Raw genomic sequence first — 16,643 nt, 5'->3', positions numbered from 1 at the left:
TCCATCATGGGGAATTCAGGGACTGAACTCAGGTTGTCTAGGTAGCAAACACCTTCATGCAGCGAGCCATCCCACCACCCCTACAGGTATGTGTCCTCCCATAATTATCTAATGCCTGTCATATGCTCCGCTTCTAACTAGTTCAACATCAGGACCATTCTCAACACAGACTTCCAGATTCTCCAGTGTAGTTTCTCATTCTGTCTATTACAAGCTCTCTGTTGATAGACAAGGCTCCAAAACAGTCCAGCTCAAATGTGCCCACTCTTACACATTCCCCGATAGAGGCAGTGGTCAGACTGTGGAAGGCCAAAACCGAGCATCCTGCTCAAAGGAAAAGCACCAAGCTACTGCAGGCTCTCCAATTTTATTACAGGACATACTGGGGATGGGGGAACAAAGGCAGAGGGGTGATGAGATGGCAGCTGGGGATGTGCAGAGGCGTCTGATGAAGACCCAGAAAGCCCCAGCAATCAGTACTTCCCATAGGACTGCTCAGAGAACCTGGCAGAGCTATAGACACCTGCTCTGTTTAGTCTGATAAGAAGCCATGATTTGAAAAGATTCCCTTCCCACCACAGGGGGAAATGAGCCAGGGCACCCCCAAAACCAAGACATAGCCTTTAGAGTCATGTGGATTTGGATTACAACTCTGGTCCTCTGAGTGACCCCAGGAGGTCACTTTGCTTCCCTAAGACTCCAGTGTCTTCCTCTGAAAATGGGGGCAATTTTCCAATTCATGGTTTGCTATGAGAAAATGTATGTGACCTTCACAGGGCACCCCAGAGACAAGGCTCCTGGGAGCCAGAGAGCGTTGGGGGGGGGGGGCTCTATGTGGTGGTCCCAAGGACTGGCAGGGGAGTAGGAATCAGGGAATGTCTATGTGCCTTCCTCCTCTGCACGGTTGAAGCTTGAGCCCCTGGTGAGGCCAGGGAAAGAGATGGCTCACAGGGACCTGGCTGATGTCAAGAAGGCTCAGATGCGATTGAGTTCAAGGCGCTTCTTGGGAGTGTGGAGCACAGGACAGAGCTGGGGAATACTGAGTCTTGACTGCTTGTAAAAAGCTGGAGAGAAGGAAAATGGGCTTAGTTTTTCCCGACATGTGCAACTGCGAGGACATCAGGCTGGATCCATTTGCGATTTCAGACCCAGCCATCATGCGGCTGTTGCTGGGGGGAGCCACTGCCCACTTCTTTCTCCTCAGCATTCAGAGTTTTAAAAAATATATACTGTGAGAAAGTTCTTATAAAAACACTTTTCCGTATGCATAAAAAATGACTGACCATGGTCAGCCGTTCAAGATGTTCACCAAGTCCCCAAAAGTAGCAGATGGGAACTGGTGGCCATCCGGTGGTGAGTTGACTGGCAGTACCCTGGGGGGCTAGACAGTGCTGGCAATAAGAAAGGCTGCACTCTTTGGCTGGGACACACTTCACAGTGAACTTCTCCAACTCCCTGAACAGGATTGGGCTCGGGTCATCAGGTCAACGGGCTGAAGGGTAGCAGTGTGACAATATGGCCTCCACTTCTGTAGAAGGCTCCAGACAGCTGTCTCCAGCTGACAATGACCCCAGCTGGGGGCACTATGCACAGAAGGCTACCTAGGGATGGCCAGCATAGAAGGCTCCAAGCAGGCATTGGCAGCTTGGCCCTGAGCCCAGCTCTTTTAATTCCTTTGGCTTGAAAGGGGAGCCTAGAAAGAAAGGACCTTTCCAGTCCACTCCCTATTCACACCGAGGTCCTGAACTACACTGTATGGAAGGTCCAGGGAGGTCTCTCCAGACCCCTTTTGGGGGGACTCGAAGAAGCTCTTGGAGCCAGATGGGCTGCTAGTGGTAGCAGGATTAAGCTCAGTCACATGACCGGGCAGACAGGCCCCCTCCTCTGGCCACCATCCCTCAGGATTTATGAAGGTGACAGCCTCAGATGACCTTGGACCTCTCTAGGCAGCCTGGGGATGAGGTAGGGACCACTTCCAGTCTGAAACAGGCTCCGGGCACCGTGGCTCCAAGGCGCGTGGATTCTGTCCGCTGGCTTTTCACCAGGTCCAGGTTCTCTAGGACTAGGCACACTAGGGCTGGAGGAGGGGCAGGCCCCGCCGGAGTCCTTCCCTCAGGAACTGCATGTAGGTAGCTGTGGACGGGTCCTCAAAGCTGGACGAGAAGCTGAAGACGTTATTATTCTCCGTGTCTTCAGGCTTCATGGAGGTGATGTCCAGGAAGTAGTTGGCGTTGATATGGTGGACCTAGAGGAAGGACTTGGTGAAGAGAACTGGGGAGGCCCCAGGCCATATGTAACCAGGTCAGCTCCGCCTCCACCAGCGTCAGGCAATCACTGAGGATGTACTGCCTAGAGATGCCCAGGCTAGGTCATTCCATTTTTTTCATCAGCTCCCAGGGTAGGAACCAGTAACCTGGGCTTTTCCTCTCTGACTCTCTAATCCCTCCAAGGACTTTTCTCACCAGAACTTGGGCCAGCAGAAGCTTCAAGCTCACTGTGTTTTCTCTCCCATCCAGCCCCAGCTCCCGCTCCTGGCTACCACGCAGTAAAGGCCGGTCAGCTCACTCCCCTCCTCTAACCCTGCCCTCCTATTCCTGCAAAACTGACACTGAAGATGGGGCAGCTATTCAGAGTGGGAGCCTGACTCTACCAGTCTGAAAATGGGCACGTTTTCCAAAGCCATCTCTCCAGTCCCAATGGCAGATTCCTGATCCCACTTCGTTCTCCGTCTCTAGGGCTTTTTTACACAGGCACGTTCCACTCAAACCCTCTGCAACCTGATGCCAGACCCTCTAAGCAGCCCGCAGAGAGAAGGGGACCTCAGGCCAGGCCATCTACTCCTCCCCACCCTCCTTCCCTGGCTAAAGTGGTCCAGGGAGGCCTTCCCTTGGGCCATGTTTTGTCCACTGAACTGACAAGGTTCCCTGGGGGGAACATGTCTGGCTCTGTTGCTGTACTAAGAGCCTTGCTGTACCCTTCCCAAAGCACCTCTGAAGTCTGCTCAGGGTCGCTGTGCCAGGGATGGAGACCACCCCTTGTGTCCCTGCCCGCTGTTCACTGTCGCTGGGGACCTACCACAGTGCCGTTGGGGAGACAGATCATCATCTCTACAGGAAAGCTGTACTTCTCCAAGTGCAGGCCTGCCAGCTGCCTGTGGAGTGGGTTCTCCTGCTGGGTCTGTGGAGACAATGATACTTCCTGGTATCTGGGCCCAGTGCTGTCGTGGGGACTCCCACAGGCCACTCCCCCTGGTCCCTTGCTCACCTGCAGGTCTTCTAGCTCCTTTACCAGGGACCAGGTACTGATGAAGCTCTCATTGAGGAGAGTGAGGATGGGCGGGCTTTCCAGGACAGTCTCCCGGAGAGTCCGCCCGGAACCTGTTCAGAGTAAGGCCAAGGGTGAGTAGCCCTGATTTTACAGCAATGACCTCAGTTTAGGTAAATTCCGTGGGGTTTTGGAATGTCCCCACACCCAGGTGAAATAACAGGTTAAAAGAGTAGACAGAAGCTAGGAGTGGTGGCACACACCTGTATCCTAGCACTCAGGAGGCTGACCACAAATTCGGGGCCAGCCTGGGCTACATGGTGAGTGAGTTATAGGCTAGCCTGAGCTACAGACTGAGAGCCTGTCTCAAATGAAAAGCCAAGAACAGACTCTCAAGGAGTAGATGCTGAAGAAGGAGGTTGTAGGATCAGCATGGACAAACTGGCAGGCCGAGCTGCAGCTGGGGGTGGCCCAGGGCCTGCTCACAGTGACCGATTCTCTCTCTCTCTTTTCTTTTAAATAAAAAGTTTTTTTTTTTTTTTTTTTTTTTTTTTTTAATGTGCTCGGCGTTTTGCCTGCATGTGTGGCTGTATAAGGACATCAGATCCTCTGGAACTGAGAATCATAGACAGTGGTGAGCTTCTATGTGGGCGGTGGGAATTGAACCCACGTTCTCTGGAAGAGCAGCCAGTGCTCTTAACCACTGAGCCATCTCTCCAGTCCCAGTGGCAGATTCTTGATTCCACTTCGTTCTCTGTCTCTAGGGCCTTTACATAGGCACGTTCCCCTCAAACCCTCTTCCTCCTGTCATGTGACACACCACTACGCCACCTCTCACCATCCTAGGTTAAATGTCACTTTCTCCAAGAGGCCTCCCAGCTCCCCCAGCTTCTCTTCTGTTACCCCACTTTGCCTCGCACGCAGCTCGCTGCCCTGGGGTTACCTGCCCTGCACGTGTCTGCACCACACTGGGATAATGCATAGCTATGGCAGGGACCCATAATGTTGGCTGGGTGACAAGATTAAGGCAGGGGCGTTGCTTATCTCATCTTTGAGCTCACTGTTAGACACTCAGAGAACTTTCCAGAAGGTCTTTGGCGACCATTCTGGATAAGAAACCCAAACCCAGCTTCTGGTACTATCTCCTCTCTCACATGTAGATTTTACTTGACAGAGTACAAAATATGATGACACCCGATACCACGACTGGTATGCTCTGCCCACTTCATGGTTGAGAAAACTGAGATTCAGGGCAAGGATGTTGCTTGGTCAAGGTCACTAAATTAAAATGGCCAAGCATGAACACATCTGCCTGGCCTTTTTCCTACACTTTGGCATTGTCTTCTAGGCTCACCCAAGTACTGCAAGTGTCCCTGGGACCTCAGTGGCCCAAGTCCTCACGGTTCCAAGTCTTGTTTGTCCCAGAGTCTCTTGTGACCTATCCATAGCTATGAAATTCCCCGCTTCCCCTTAGAGCTGACCAGGGCTTCCCTCACCTCAGCAGGACTGGTCGTCCAGGGCCCCCCACAGCAAGATGGAATGAATAAGTTTCTTCTCAGCCTTGGCTCTGTCAAAGGCCTCCGTGAACGGCAGGTAGTTGACCTGTGGACAAACCAAGACAGAAGCTACTGAGCGGCCGAGGTCCTGCCTGTTTGTGGTTGTGCCAGTGAAGTATTTATTCGTGTGTGTGTGTGTGTGAAGGGGCATAGCTGAGCCATGTGAGCCTTCTCCAAGCTCAGAGTAGCAGAAGGGACTGCCATGCCCCAACGGTCCAGCACAGTGCCATGACTAGACCAGAGTTCCCAGCCTTGGCCTCCATCATGGAGTCTCGCTCTGGCCTTCACGCCCAGCCTCACCTTCTTGAACGGATACATGGCCACCTCCAGGCGCCGGGCAGCTTCTTCCCAGCTCAGCTCCTGATGCCACTTGATCTCCTCAAACACAAACTGGAGGGGTTCTCCTGAGGGCAGGTGGCTGTCAATCATGTTGCCATCCTCATCCAGGACCACAGAGGGCACCGAGGGGCCCACAGCCTCCAGCTCCATCTGGGCCGGAAGTCAGTGGTGAGGGGTGTCTCAGAGAGGGGCCCTGAAAAACCTCCAGGGACGCTCTACTCTGCAGAAGTGGGGAGACGGGGCTCAGGGCAAGGCCTTGCAGCTGGACATATCTGGGTGGGGGCACCTGAGTGTTCACCTGGGGGATGTAGCCAATGTCCACCTCCATGTTGCTGGTCTCACTGGCCCCGTACAGCCACTCCATGTCCACATTCAGAGACCTGAGGATGGCCAGGGTAAAACAATGTCACCATCAAAGCCCAGGTGACATCTTGTTTAACGCAAGCAGCTGAAGACACAGGGAGTTTTACAGCAGAGCCTGGGCCAGGCCTGGATAGTGCACAGGGCTTTCATAGCACGACCCATAGACTGCTCGTGACCCTTTGTCGCAGAGACAGGGGCAGTGCCCCACTGCAGGACACAGGATGAGGCAGCAGTAAGAACCAGGTTGGAGCTGAGGCTGTGGAAGGACCTCCTGGCTGGCTCTCACCCGCAGAGCTCAGAAGTCTGGCTTGCTCAGTGCAGTCTGAAAGTCTGCCACATGGGGGAGCCCCAGGACCACCAAGCAATAGTCTCTGCAAAGTGACTGAACACCCTCAGAGGTGTCCCTGGGACCTGATTCTTAGACAGTCCTAGAAGCAATAGATCCTGGCTAGTCGTCTACCCTCTGTGTTATTTGGTCCTTGAATCAGGTACACTGGTGCCAGCTTCTGCCTAGAACTGGGTTCAACTCACCATGTCTCTGCCCTGCCCCTTTAGAGAGGGAGAGAAAGCACTGTAGGTAAGTTCAGGCTCTCCCAACTATTGTTACCTCTGATCCATGGGTAAAACAGTCAGTCTTCTACCAGGACAGTGGGGGAAACTGAGGCTCAGAGAGGGCCAGGGCCTTGCTCACAGCCACACAGCCCCCCTGCTACCAAGAACAAATTTTGCACTGGGGCCTCAGGACTCCCAGCTCTTGCACAAGACACCATGGGCCTGCTTAAAGTCTACTTGCTATCAGGGAACTCTTGCCTCCCTCCCATGCCATCACCAACACTCCACCCCTTGGTTCCCAGATCTGCTGATGGGGCTGACCCAGAACAGACAAATAACTAGAGTAACAGTTGTCCCAGAAGTCCCACTAAGACCCTATGATGTCTGCCTTCTCTCAAGCCCATATATGTTTTATTTCCTTCCCTCCCCAAGGGTTTTGACTAGATGCCACCTCCTCTGGGAAGCCTCCCTGAATTCCCATGGGCCCTGCCCAGCTGCTGACCTTCCCTATCGGTGGCACAAGTAGGTGAGGTTCCATGTCTAGGAGGACAAGAGAAACTGAGTCTAGGGAGGACCTACAGCAGCAGTGGGACAATAGCAAAGACCCCAGCTGGCTTGCTTGGCCCTAGGGCCTTGGCTCTGTGTTGAGGTGGAGGTGGAGGGAGTGCCAAGTGCCTGGAGATTATCTGAGAAGATGGTAGGACTGCTCAGCTGTCTCCTGCTGCCTCTTCTTGGTCACCAAGTGGTGGCGCTGGGGATCGAGGGAAGGGCAGACTGAAGATTTCTGAGCTCAGGGAACTGAATGATAGTAGCAGCAGCAGCAGCAGCAGCAGCAGCAGCAGCAGCAGCAGAACACAGGAGAAGGGTGCTGAGGTTGTGAGGGCTAGCTCCTACCTGTGATTGGGCACGAACAGCCTAAAGTCACGGATGTGTGTAGCATCTTTGGATAAGATGATATGGCCAGTGAACTGGCCGGGCGAGAACCAGAAGGGGAAGTCAGGAGGTTCACTGAGTTGAAACTCCGCGTGGATCCTGTTGGGAATGGAGTTTGCTAAGCCTGGATCCCTCCCCAGTCTCTCCCAGAGCCCGGGGAGCCTTGGCCAGACTCCTGTGCGGTCAGAGTCAAGGAGAAAGCAGGAGATACTGCCAATATCACTCCTCTAAAAGGCTCTGTGCCGCCTTCCTTAGAAGCCTTGCCCCAACCCTCTCTGCCATCCTTCTCCAGATTGTGTGTGTGTGTGTATATCTCATACCCTGGTCCTGTGTGTGAATGATACCATCCTGGTCAACAGCTAATTCTAGCTCAGGGCTAAGCAAGTTCCAAACACCTCTCACCAAATCTGTAGGAAGTTACTACTCCCCTGACCCATCGAGGAGGAAACAGATGCTCAGAGAACCGAAGCCCAGCAGGGAGGGAGGTGGTAAAGCTGGGGGCCTCTGGCTTGGCTTTCTCCTACACGTCCAGCACAGTGACACTCACCGGAACATCACGGTGTAGTAGGAATCGCTGATGGCAGTCAGGCAGGCCACGGTGCCCTGAGGGGCAAAGCGCGTTTTCACGAAGGGGCGCGGATGGAACATGCTTAACAGGCGATGGATGATGACCTAGGGGGGCAGTAAGATCCTAACTGGTTTGTCGGGCTCTGGGCCTGGATCCGTAAGCCAAGGGTCAGCTCTGGACCCGAAGGCCCCAAGAGGGAGACAGAGGGGGAGGGATGCCTGGTTCTTGGGTTCTGATAGGAAGGGCCACTCCCAAGGTGGCTCCAGGCGGAAGTTGCATCTCCCAGTGCGGTCCTTACCTCTTTGCCCTTGGGCGGTGGTGGGTAGAAGCGGTTGTTGGACAAATAGCCCGTGAAGACGCTCAGCTCCCCGGGGATAATCCACCAGGGCTGGCCCAGCTCCTGACCTGGTGGGGGCAGGAAGGGCCGGAAGTGGCGGGCAGCAAACGCTGCACTCGGTGAGGCCGCTGTGGTCCAGTTGCGGAGGCCGGACAGAGCGAGGCGGGAGACCTGGGATGGGGAAGCCAAGGCTCTAGGATGCCCTGTCGATGTCCCTCAAGACCAGCTAGGCTATAGTCTGGGACAGGAGACGGAGCATGGGAAAGGACTCAGAAATGGCCACAAGCTTAGCACTGTCCTGCTAGAGAGCGGCGCACCTCACACACAACCTGCCCTGGTTTCAGTGGCTTTCTGGGCCCAGCCCAGGCCCGGGGCAGCATATGCAGGGTGGGCAACTGTGTAGCTAGAGATACTACCTGGCCTAGAACAGGGTGGTGGAGCAGGTCCCACCCCCAGCCTCTACATAAGCCTCCAACCAGTCCCAGGTGCCAGACCCTGCCTCAGGCTGCTGGCTCCCTCAGGCATGCCCGTTTCCCAAACCCTGGGTGGCCCCCAAACCACAGCTGACCAGAATTTGGACTTGCTGTGGAGTCTGATGAAAGAGGAAAGTGAAAAATGGAGAAAACTCCAGCATTAGGAGCAGAAGGAAGATCACCGCCAGAGAAGGCCCTGCCTCGAGTCACCAGCCACATCCTACTTAACCCATCATGCAAGGCCTGCCCTCCTCTGTCTCTTCCAGCTGAAGTGTGTGTGTGTGTGTGTGTGTGTGTGTGTGTGTGTGTGTGCAGAACTGATTCACCAGCAGCTGCAGAGCTATCTGCGCATGCCTTGGAGCTCAGAGGCAGGGTGGTGGTCCCCTCTTACAGCTCTTCCATCGGTAGCGCCTCTGTGACCTTACCGATTGTAAGCACCTGTCTGCATACGCTGTCTGCAGGTGCTGTGCCCCTTGAAGCATCATTACGAGGACAGAGGAGTGTCATCCCCTTAGGGATGCAGACCACTGAGGAAACGCCAATCCTTGCTGGGCAGCAGGCCACTCCCTCCCTCTCCACCTCTGCTGTGCCAAAAGAACTTAGAGAGAGGCAGGAGGAGGAACGGTCCGGAGAGCTCCCATCCAGAGGACTCTAACAGACAGGTTCTCAAAGGAGGGTCGGGCTGAGAGGCCTGCCTTGCTGGCCGGTCTGGGTTCTGGACACTGCCCTAACTCCCTGGCCAGGGACATCACCTTCAATCCCTCCTCCATTCCAGGTCTCCCCAAGAAGGTCAAAGCTGTGTCTCCACTTACAGAAGTCCCCCTGACATGCCCCTGCACACCTCAATGCTTTGGGTCCCAAGCGGTTGTTGTGTCCTCTTACAGCCCCTATTTGGGCAAACAGCACACCAAGCACTGGTCCCCTGCCAGGAGTTTGAGTCACCTGCTCTGCTCCACACCCCACCTCTGCTCCACACCCCACCCTTTCTTCCTATCATCCATTCTGTTCCCTTCCTCCCATTCCCCTGCCTCTACCCACTCCAGGAACTGGTCTGTTTACACACACATACACATACACACACACACACACACACACCACCCCCATCTCCAGCCTGGAGAACACAAATATAATTTCACAATCAACCCACTGAAGCATTTGGCTTCTGCAAAACAAAGGCTAGAAGTCAGGCAAAGAGACCCTCAGGAATCTAGACGCCTCTGCAGCCCTATTAGCCAGCATGCCACTCAGAGGCCCTGGGCCTGCCACACCTGCCCTCTGGCCTGCCCTCCCACCTCCTTTTGCAGCAGGCTGGAGTTTAGGCAGAAGAGAAGCTTTGCCGAGCAGGTCTAGGCTGGCGTTGGAGCAACGGCTGCGTGTGGCAGAGGGAACGGTGGGCAGGAAGGTGAGAAACAACCCAGTAACTAGGAAGAAAAGCCAGAGGATCTGGGCGGAGAGGTGAGAGCCACTTGGGGGGGTGCAGGGCATGACCCTGCAATGGGCTCTCTGTGTCCTCAGGGCCTTGAGCTGTGAAGAAGCTGGCAACACAAGCACCTGCCTGCCCCCCCCCCCCACCAGGGGCTCATTCTCACCACAGTCCCCTCTAGGAGCTGAATGTGCAACAGGTCATGGACATTTGACAGAGCACCTGCCACATGCCAGGGGTTGGCTACGGGCCCAAGAAATGGATGAGCAGAAAGTACCCACCACATAGGCTCCTTCTCTAGCTCACCCCCATCCTGGGGACAGCCTGTCAGCTGTCACCCCTGCCAGGAAACTCTCCCAACTTGCCTGAGTAGGGAAGGGGCTTCTGCAGCTCCCTCCTGCTCTCCCTCCCACCAGACCGAACTGCAAGCTCGGCTTCTTGAATGCAGTGGGCACATGAGGGATGCTGACAGGCCTGAGGAGGGTATAGGCCTGTCCTTAGGAGCAAGTGTACACAGGCCTTGTCACCAGTGGTCCCCCTGTGCCGTAACCCAGCCCCGACTCACCCCTAGGAAGCCATCTTTGCTTTTGGTCATGGTCTCTGTGAGCAGAGGCTGGAATCGGGCTTCTATGGTAAGAGTCTCCTCGCTGGGGTCATGGGGCAATTCCTCCTCCTCGTAGCTGGCCACAGGAACTGACCCTATGGGACAGAGGTGACTGGAGAGGCCCTGCCTTTGGACACCAAGCCTCAATTCTCTCAGGATGCCTATGACGAGGGAGCTAGGGTTGGGACAGAGCTGATAACTAAGTCACCATGCACAGCGAGCGGTCTACTTTCCCCACAGCCCGGAAGCAGATGATGTCACTAGCAACTCCATTTCACAAATAAGTGGCGATGACGTCACTTCCCCATTGTCACATAAGAGGCAAGGGGGGAAGTCAGGACTCCAAGCCAGGCCTGTGTCACTATGAATCCATGATCAGATACGTATGATCCACTTCTGGATCTTAGGCGACTGTGAGGGACGCAGTCAAGGGGAGCTTAGCAAAAAGAAAAGCAAGTCACAGCCTGACGTCATTGGATGAGCACAGGTGGGCGGAGCAGACGTGATCTGTTTCTCCCTGATCTTTTGGCTGGCTTGGCTTCCCTGCATGAGTAGTTTAGGGCTGGCGGATTTCTCAGCTATCCCATAAGGAGATGCCAAGTTCCCTGTATTCTCCCTGTGGGTGGAGCCACGATGCAGGGGTAAGGAGAGAAAAACCAACTTTGAAAGCAATGACAGAATGAAGCACACTAGCCTGCCCTACAGACTCCCGAGGATGGAAGGAGGTACAGAGACAATTTCTGGCACTTGGTGGCACTGGTGACTAGCCAAGCTGAATGGGGCACATCAGAGGCACCTATCAATCAGAGATATCACAAGTTCCCGGGCTGCCTGGTCACCCTGCAGCCGTTCAGAGCCCACCTCTGCCTACCGAGTGGAACTTCAAGGGTTAGGCTCAGAAAACTGCCCTTTTTATTAGCAGTCCCCAGCAGCCCTGCTCAGAAGATCACTTGGGGACTGATGAGACGGCTCAGCCAGACCGCTCTGCTCTGGGAGTAAAAGGGCCTGCCACACAAGCCTGACTAGAGTTCCATTCCTGAAACATGCACTGCCTGAGGGAAGCAGGAGGGGCTCTACCCCAATTGCGGGGAGGGGAGAGACCAACCTCCCAAAGTCATCCTCTGACCTCCAGGTGTGTGCTGTGGCACATAAACACACACAATAATAATAAACATTTTATATGATTTTTGTTACATTAGACAGGGTTTCTCTGTGTAGCCCTGGCTGTCCTGGAACTCACTCTGTAGACCAGGATGGCCTTGAACTCAGAGATCCACTGGAATGCCAGGACTAAAACTGTGCACCGCCGCCACCCAGCTTTGTTGTTTGTTCTGTCAGTCAACGCCAAAAAACCTTGTTGTTATTTACTTGAGACAAGGTCTTAGGCTGGCCTGCAACTTGGTATGGAGGTAGGGCTGGCCTTAAATGTGTGGTACAATTTCCTTTCTGCCTCCTGGAATGTGTACCACCACCTCTGGTCAGTAAAATTTTAAAACAGCGGCCAGGCGTGGTGGCTCATGCCTTTAATCCCAGCACTCGGGAGGCAGAGGCAGGTGGATTTCTGAGTTCAAGGCCAGCCTGGTCTACAAAGTGAGTTCCAGGACAGCCAGGGCTATACAGAAAAACCCTGTCTCAAAAAACCAAAAAAAAAAAAAAAAAAAAAAAAAAATTTAAAACAGCAAATATGGAAACATCAGACAAAGGAAGAGAGGATTACGCAGGGTTGTTATTAATTTGCCTTACACACTGACTGATCTTCATGGTAATTAAGAATAGCTGGACTGCTGGGCAGTGGTGGCACGAGCCTTTGATCTCAGCACTCGGGAGGCAAAGGCTGGTGCATCTCTGAGTTCCAGGCCAGCCTGGCCTACAGAGAGAGTTCCAGGACAGCCAGGGTTACAAAGAGAAACCCTGTCTCCAAAAACCAAACCAAAACAGAAACCAGAATGGGCCTCGATGGCTGTCGCCTTTTCTGCTGTTGTTGTAGACAGTATGTCTCAAAAACAAAATGATGTCACCTAATGCGGTGGGCAGACCTATAATCCCAGCTTCCTGAAAAGCTTGAGGGAGAAAAACCCAAAGTTCAAGACTAGTGTGGACTCTAGGGTGAGCTTAAGGCCAGCTTGGGCAACTTAGTGTGACTCTATTTCAAAACTAAAAGTAGAAGACGGGGCTGGAGCAAGGGCTCAGTGGTTAGAAGCCTCCGTTAGAAGCCTCTAGATTCAATTCCCAGCTCTGACATGATGGCTCACAGCTGCCTGTAACTCTAGCTCCTGGGGATCTGATGCCCTCTTCTGGCCCCTGAGGGTACTTCACTCACATGGTGCACACACATGCACACATAAAATGATCCTTTACAATTGACATTTTCACCTGACCATCCTCCTCTAGCAGTGACCACAGAACCCTGGGCCAGCCAGCGGCCATTGTCCACACCCCTCTGGAAACCTGTAAAGCCTGCAATGGTACTACAGTACCCCCGCCCCCGAGAGCACTTGCTCTCTCTTTCCCTGGCCTCTCATCCACCGACAGGCTTCCACTGACAGCTGGTGCCCAACTGAGTGCCTACGATCATAAGTTTGAGAACTAGCAGATCGAACCAGGGACATCAAAGCAAGAAGCCTGCAAGTTAGATGCCTGCCTGGCCTATATGGCTTAGTGAGACCCTGTCTCAAAGGCTTGGGCATGTAGCTCAGTGGGAAAACGTTTATATAGCATAAGCTCTGTGTTCAGTCTCAACAAGGAAGATGGTTCCCTTGATAAAGCACTTGCCTCGCAAGCATGAGATCAGACCCCTAGAGGCCATGTAAAAAGCCAGGCAGGATCATAGATAAACCTGTAACCCCAGCACCAGGACAGGGGAGCAAGAGGATCCCTGGCCGCTTGCTGGCCACCAGCCTGGCCTCTGTGGAAGAGTTCCACACTAAGGGGAGACTCTGCCTCAAACAAACGGTGGAAGGCGCCTGGGCACTGACCCTTGAGGCTGTCCTCTGTCACAGGCACACCGTACACGAGCACAGAGCTCACAAGTGCACTGACATACAGCCTGGACAGGAGGGACAAGCACTTTATAAGTCATTCATTCGAGACTCCGATTATCCTCCTCCCCTTTATCGTAGGGAAATCCGCACCTGGGCAGCACTGGCTGGCCTGGCGACTAGGAATTACACAACCTAGGCTTTAGAGCAGTGCCAGCAGCTGTGACTCCTTCCTGTTTGTGACTATCTGCATATTGGCCATTACACACACAGTCTCTGAATCCTTAACCCTGTGAGTCAGGTCAGGTCTAACCTGGCTCTGTCGTCTTCTAGCCTGGCAAGAGGCTCAATCTGCCTGCATCTTCATCGCTTGAAATACAGCTTAGCCAGACAGCAGCCCCGACCCCAAGCGTGTGACAGGTGTAAAGGCTGTATCCTCTTTCAAGGGCTTCAATTTGAGGATGTGGCCTGGCAGGTGGCCGGAGGAATGCTACTGTCACCATTGAAATGGGATTGGGTGCCAAGGCAACTCAGGTACCCACCAGCCCGAAAGTGGTGAGGGGGTGTGGGCTCCGGGCCCGGGCCCAATTCCTTTTAGGTTTCCCTGAGTGCCCAGTCTCTCTGGTACCTGTCAGTTTCTCTGCAATGGGTTTGAATTCTTCTGGACTGATGTACATATCCTGGTCAGTGTCCAGCGAGGAAAAGAGAAAGAGGCCATCTGTCCCCAGGACCTTCAATGCCGATTCCTGCTGGGAAGGAAGGGGCTGAGCTAAGCATCGCCATGGGCCCCAAACTCTCCATCCCAGTCCCTGAAGCAGGCAGCTGCTTCCTGCTACAATGGCTCCAGCCATCCTCTTCCAGAGTCCCCTCCACGCTTGCCAGCTCATTTACTCAAATGTCACTTCCCAACAGTCCCAGAGTTCCTTGTCCCCTTTTCAGTCGCGTCTGGTCCCAGCTTCACTCCACATCTTCATCCATTGTCTACTCCGAGTTCCCTCCCTCCTCTCCCAAAGGCCCGGTCCTACTTTTTACCCTGTCCTGGCCATTGTCCCCTCCGGCCTCCCCACTTCCCCCCTTCCTTGGTGCGGGGTAGAGCTTTGCTCTGCGCCTCTTTCTGCAGCCACTGTCCCCCTCCTGTCCCCTCCGACCTGCCGCGCGGCCGCCTGGGCGTCGGCGAGGAGCGCGCAGGCCCAGGCAGCGGCAACGGCGGCAGCGGCCGCCAGCAGGGCTCCGAGCAGCGCCAGGGCGCGGGCGCGGCGGCGGGGAGGCGCGGGCTGCGCGCCGGGGTCCGGGCTGTGCGGACGGCGCGCTGCGGGACGGGCCTGGCCCATGGCGGCGGCTCCCGGGATCCCGGTGGCTGCGGGGACGGGGATCGCACGGCGCGGGGCGGGCGGCGCGGGGCGGGGCGGAGCTGGGAGGGAGGGCGTCAGCAGGGTGGACTGCCGGCCCATCACTGCCGGGGGGGGGGAAGAGGGAGGCCCCGAAGGCACAGCGCCTGCTCAGCGGGTCTACAGGCCCTCTACCTCGCCGCCTTCAAAATAAATAAAATAATAAAAACAAACAAACAAACAAACAAATAAGTTCTTTTAGACATCCTTTCACTCTGTAGCTCAGGCTAGCCTGAAACTCGCTGTGTTGTCCAAGCTGACCCTGAACTTGCGATGATCCTCCTGTCTTCTGAGCCTCCAAGTATAATCACCCTCATCCCTGCACACACACAGGCTATGATCACCCTCATCCCTGCACACACAGGCTATGATCACCCTCACCCCTGCACACACACAGGTTATGATCACCCTCATCCCTGCACACACACAGGCTATGATCACCCTCATCCCTGCACACACACACGCTATGATCACCCTCATCCCTGCACACACACACGCTATGATCACCCTCATCCCTGCACACACAGGCTCTTTCCCTTTCTCCCTCCCTTCCATCCAAAGTTCAGTTAGTTCTGGAAAATGTGTGTGCCATAGTGAAAGAGTGCTGTTGAAATTATGATCTAAAATACGGTTAGGACTCAAAAGGACTCCTGGGAACCGGGGAGAGGGCACAGCGGGTTGTTGCAGAAGCTGATCCCCAGCACCCATGCTAAAAAGCCAGATGTGCCCACACATCATTTAATAGGAAGGCTGAGCAGAAAAACCCCTGGGACTTGTTGGCCAGTTAGCCTAGCCAAACAGGTGAGAGACCCTGTCTCAAAAAATAAGTTGGAGAGTGATAGAGGAAGAGACCTGACATTGACATAATACGCATACACACACACATAGTACACACATACACACATACATACACACACATAGAGTCACACACATACACATACACACACAAATATACATACATACATGAATATGCACACAGACTCACACACACATATACATACATATACACATATATACATACATACATATACACACATAGACTCATACACATACACATACATATACACATATACACACATACATACACACATATACATACATACATACATACATGAATATACACACAGACACATACACATATATACACACATATACATACATACACACGTACACACACATACACACATACTCACACACATATGCACACATATATACATATACACATATACACATACACATATACACACACATACACATACATGTACACAATATATGCATACATATACATACACACATACATACACTCATACACACATGCATACACACATATACACTCACACACATATACATACATACACACATTTATACACATTTACACACACACACACTCATGAATCCACTTTATAATACCAGGACAGAACATGGCTGAGCAGGTTTTAGCCACACATAAAAATGGCGGCCTCTAATGATGTCTGGACCTGGCACCTCCCCTTCAGGGTCCAGCTGAAGGGCTTTCTTCAGATCGCTCCTGATCACACACAGGCAGTGAGCACTGAGGCCTTCCCAGCCTCAGTGTATGGAGAGTGCCAGAGGCCCTTCTGGGGTTCAGTGAGCTGGAGCTATCGCTGCTGGGACTGCAACTCCAGTAGATGATGTAGTACTACCAGCTAGATCTGCCTGGAGCACACTGGGCATGGAAAGGGATTAGGCAAGGAAAGGATGCAACCAGAGGAAAAGTTTTCCTCTGGGCCCATCCCCAGGGGTCCTACTTCCTGCCAGGGATCCTTTAATGACATCGGGCTCCAAGGCCCCAAGGTGACTGCTCTTTCCCAGGGGCCAGCGGCTGTGAAGTTCTAGACTTCAGT

At 53.7% G+C, this 16,643-nt stretch overlaps 1 protein-coding gene across 1 annotated transcript; it reads right to left on the bottom strand.

Moving 5' to 3' along the window:
• Positions 1-356: 356 nt before the first annotated feature.
• On the bottom strand, positions 357-14,752 carry Selenon (selenoprotein N). Its single transcript, XM_021160663.2, has 12 exons — positions 14,539-14,752; positions 14,019-14,136; positions 10,374-10,507; positions 7,874-8,083; positions 7,555-7,679; positions 6,969-7,106; positions 5,458-5,539; positions 5,121-5,309; positions 4,761-4,866; positions 3,265-3,377; positions 3,076-3,177; positions 357-2,245 (listed from the first exon to the last, which is right to left on the bottom strand). Exons 1-12 carry the CDS (start codon positions 14,719-14,721, stop codon positions 2,072-2,074), a joined length of 1,674 nt encoding a protein of 557 aa, XP_021016322.1. The 5' UTR covers positions 14,722-14,752; the 3' UTR covers positions 357-2,071.
• Between the last annotated feature and the right edge of the window lie 1,891 nt (positions 14,753-16,643).

This window comes from Mus caroli, unplaced genomic scaffold (genome assembly GCF_978045245.1).
Source record: "Mus caroli unplaced genomic scaffold, Mus_caroli_1 scaffold_6, whole genome shotgun sequence".
In the NCBI taxonomy this organism is placed as follows: Eukaryota; Metazoa; Chordata; class Mammalia; order Rodentia; family Muridae; genus Mus; species Mus caroli.
The sequence above is the reverse complement of the archived record's forward strand: the minus strand, read 5'-3'. Positions and strand labels throughout refer to the sequence as shown.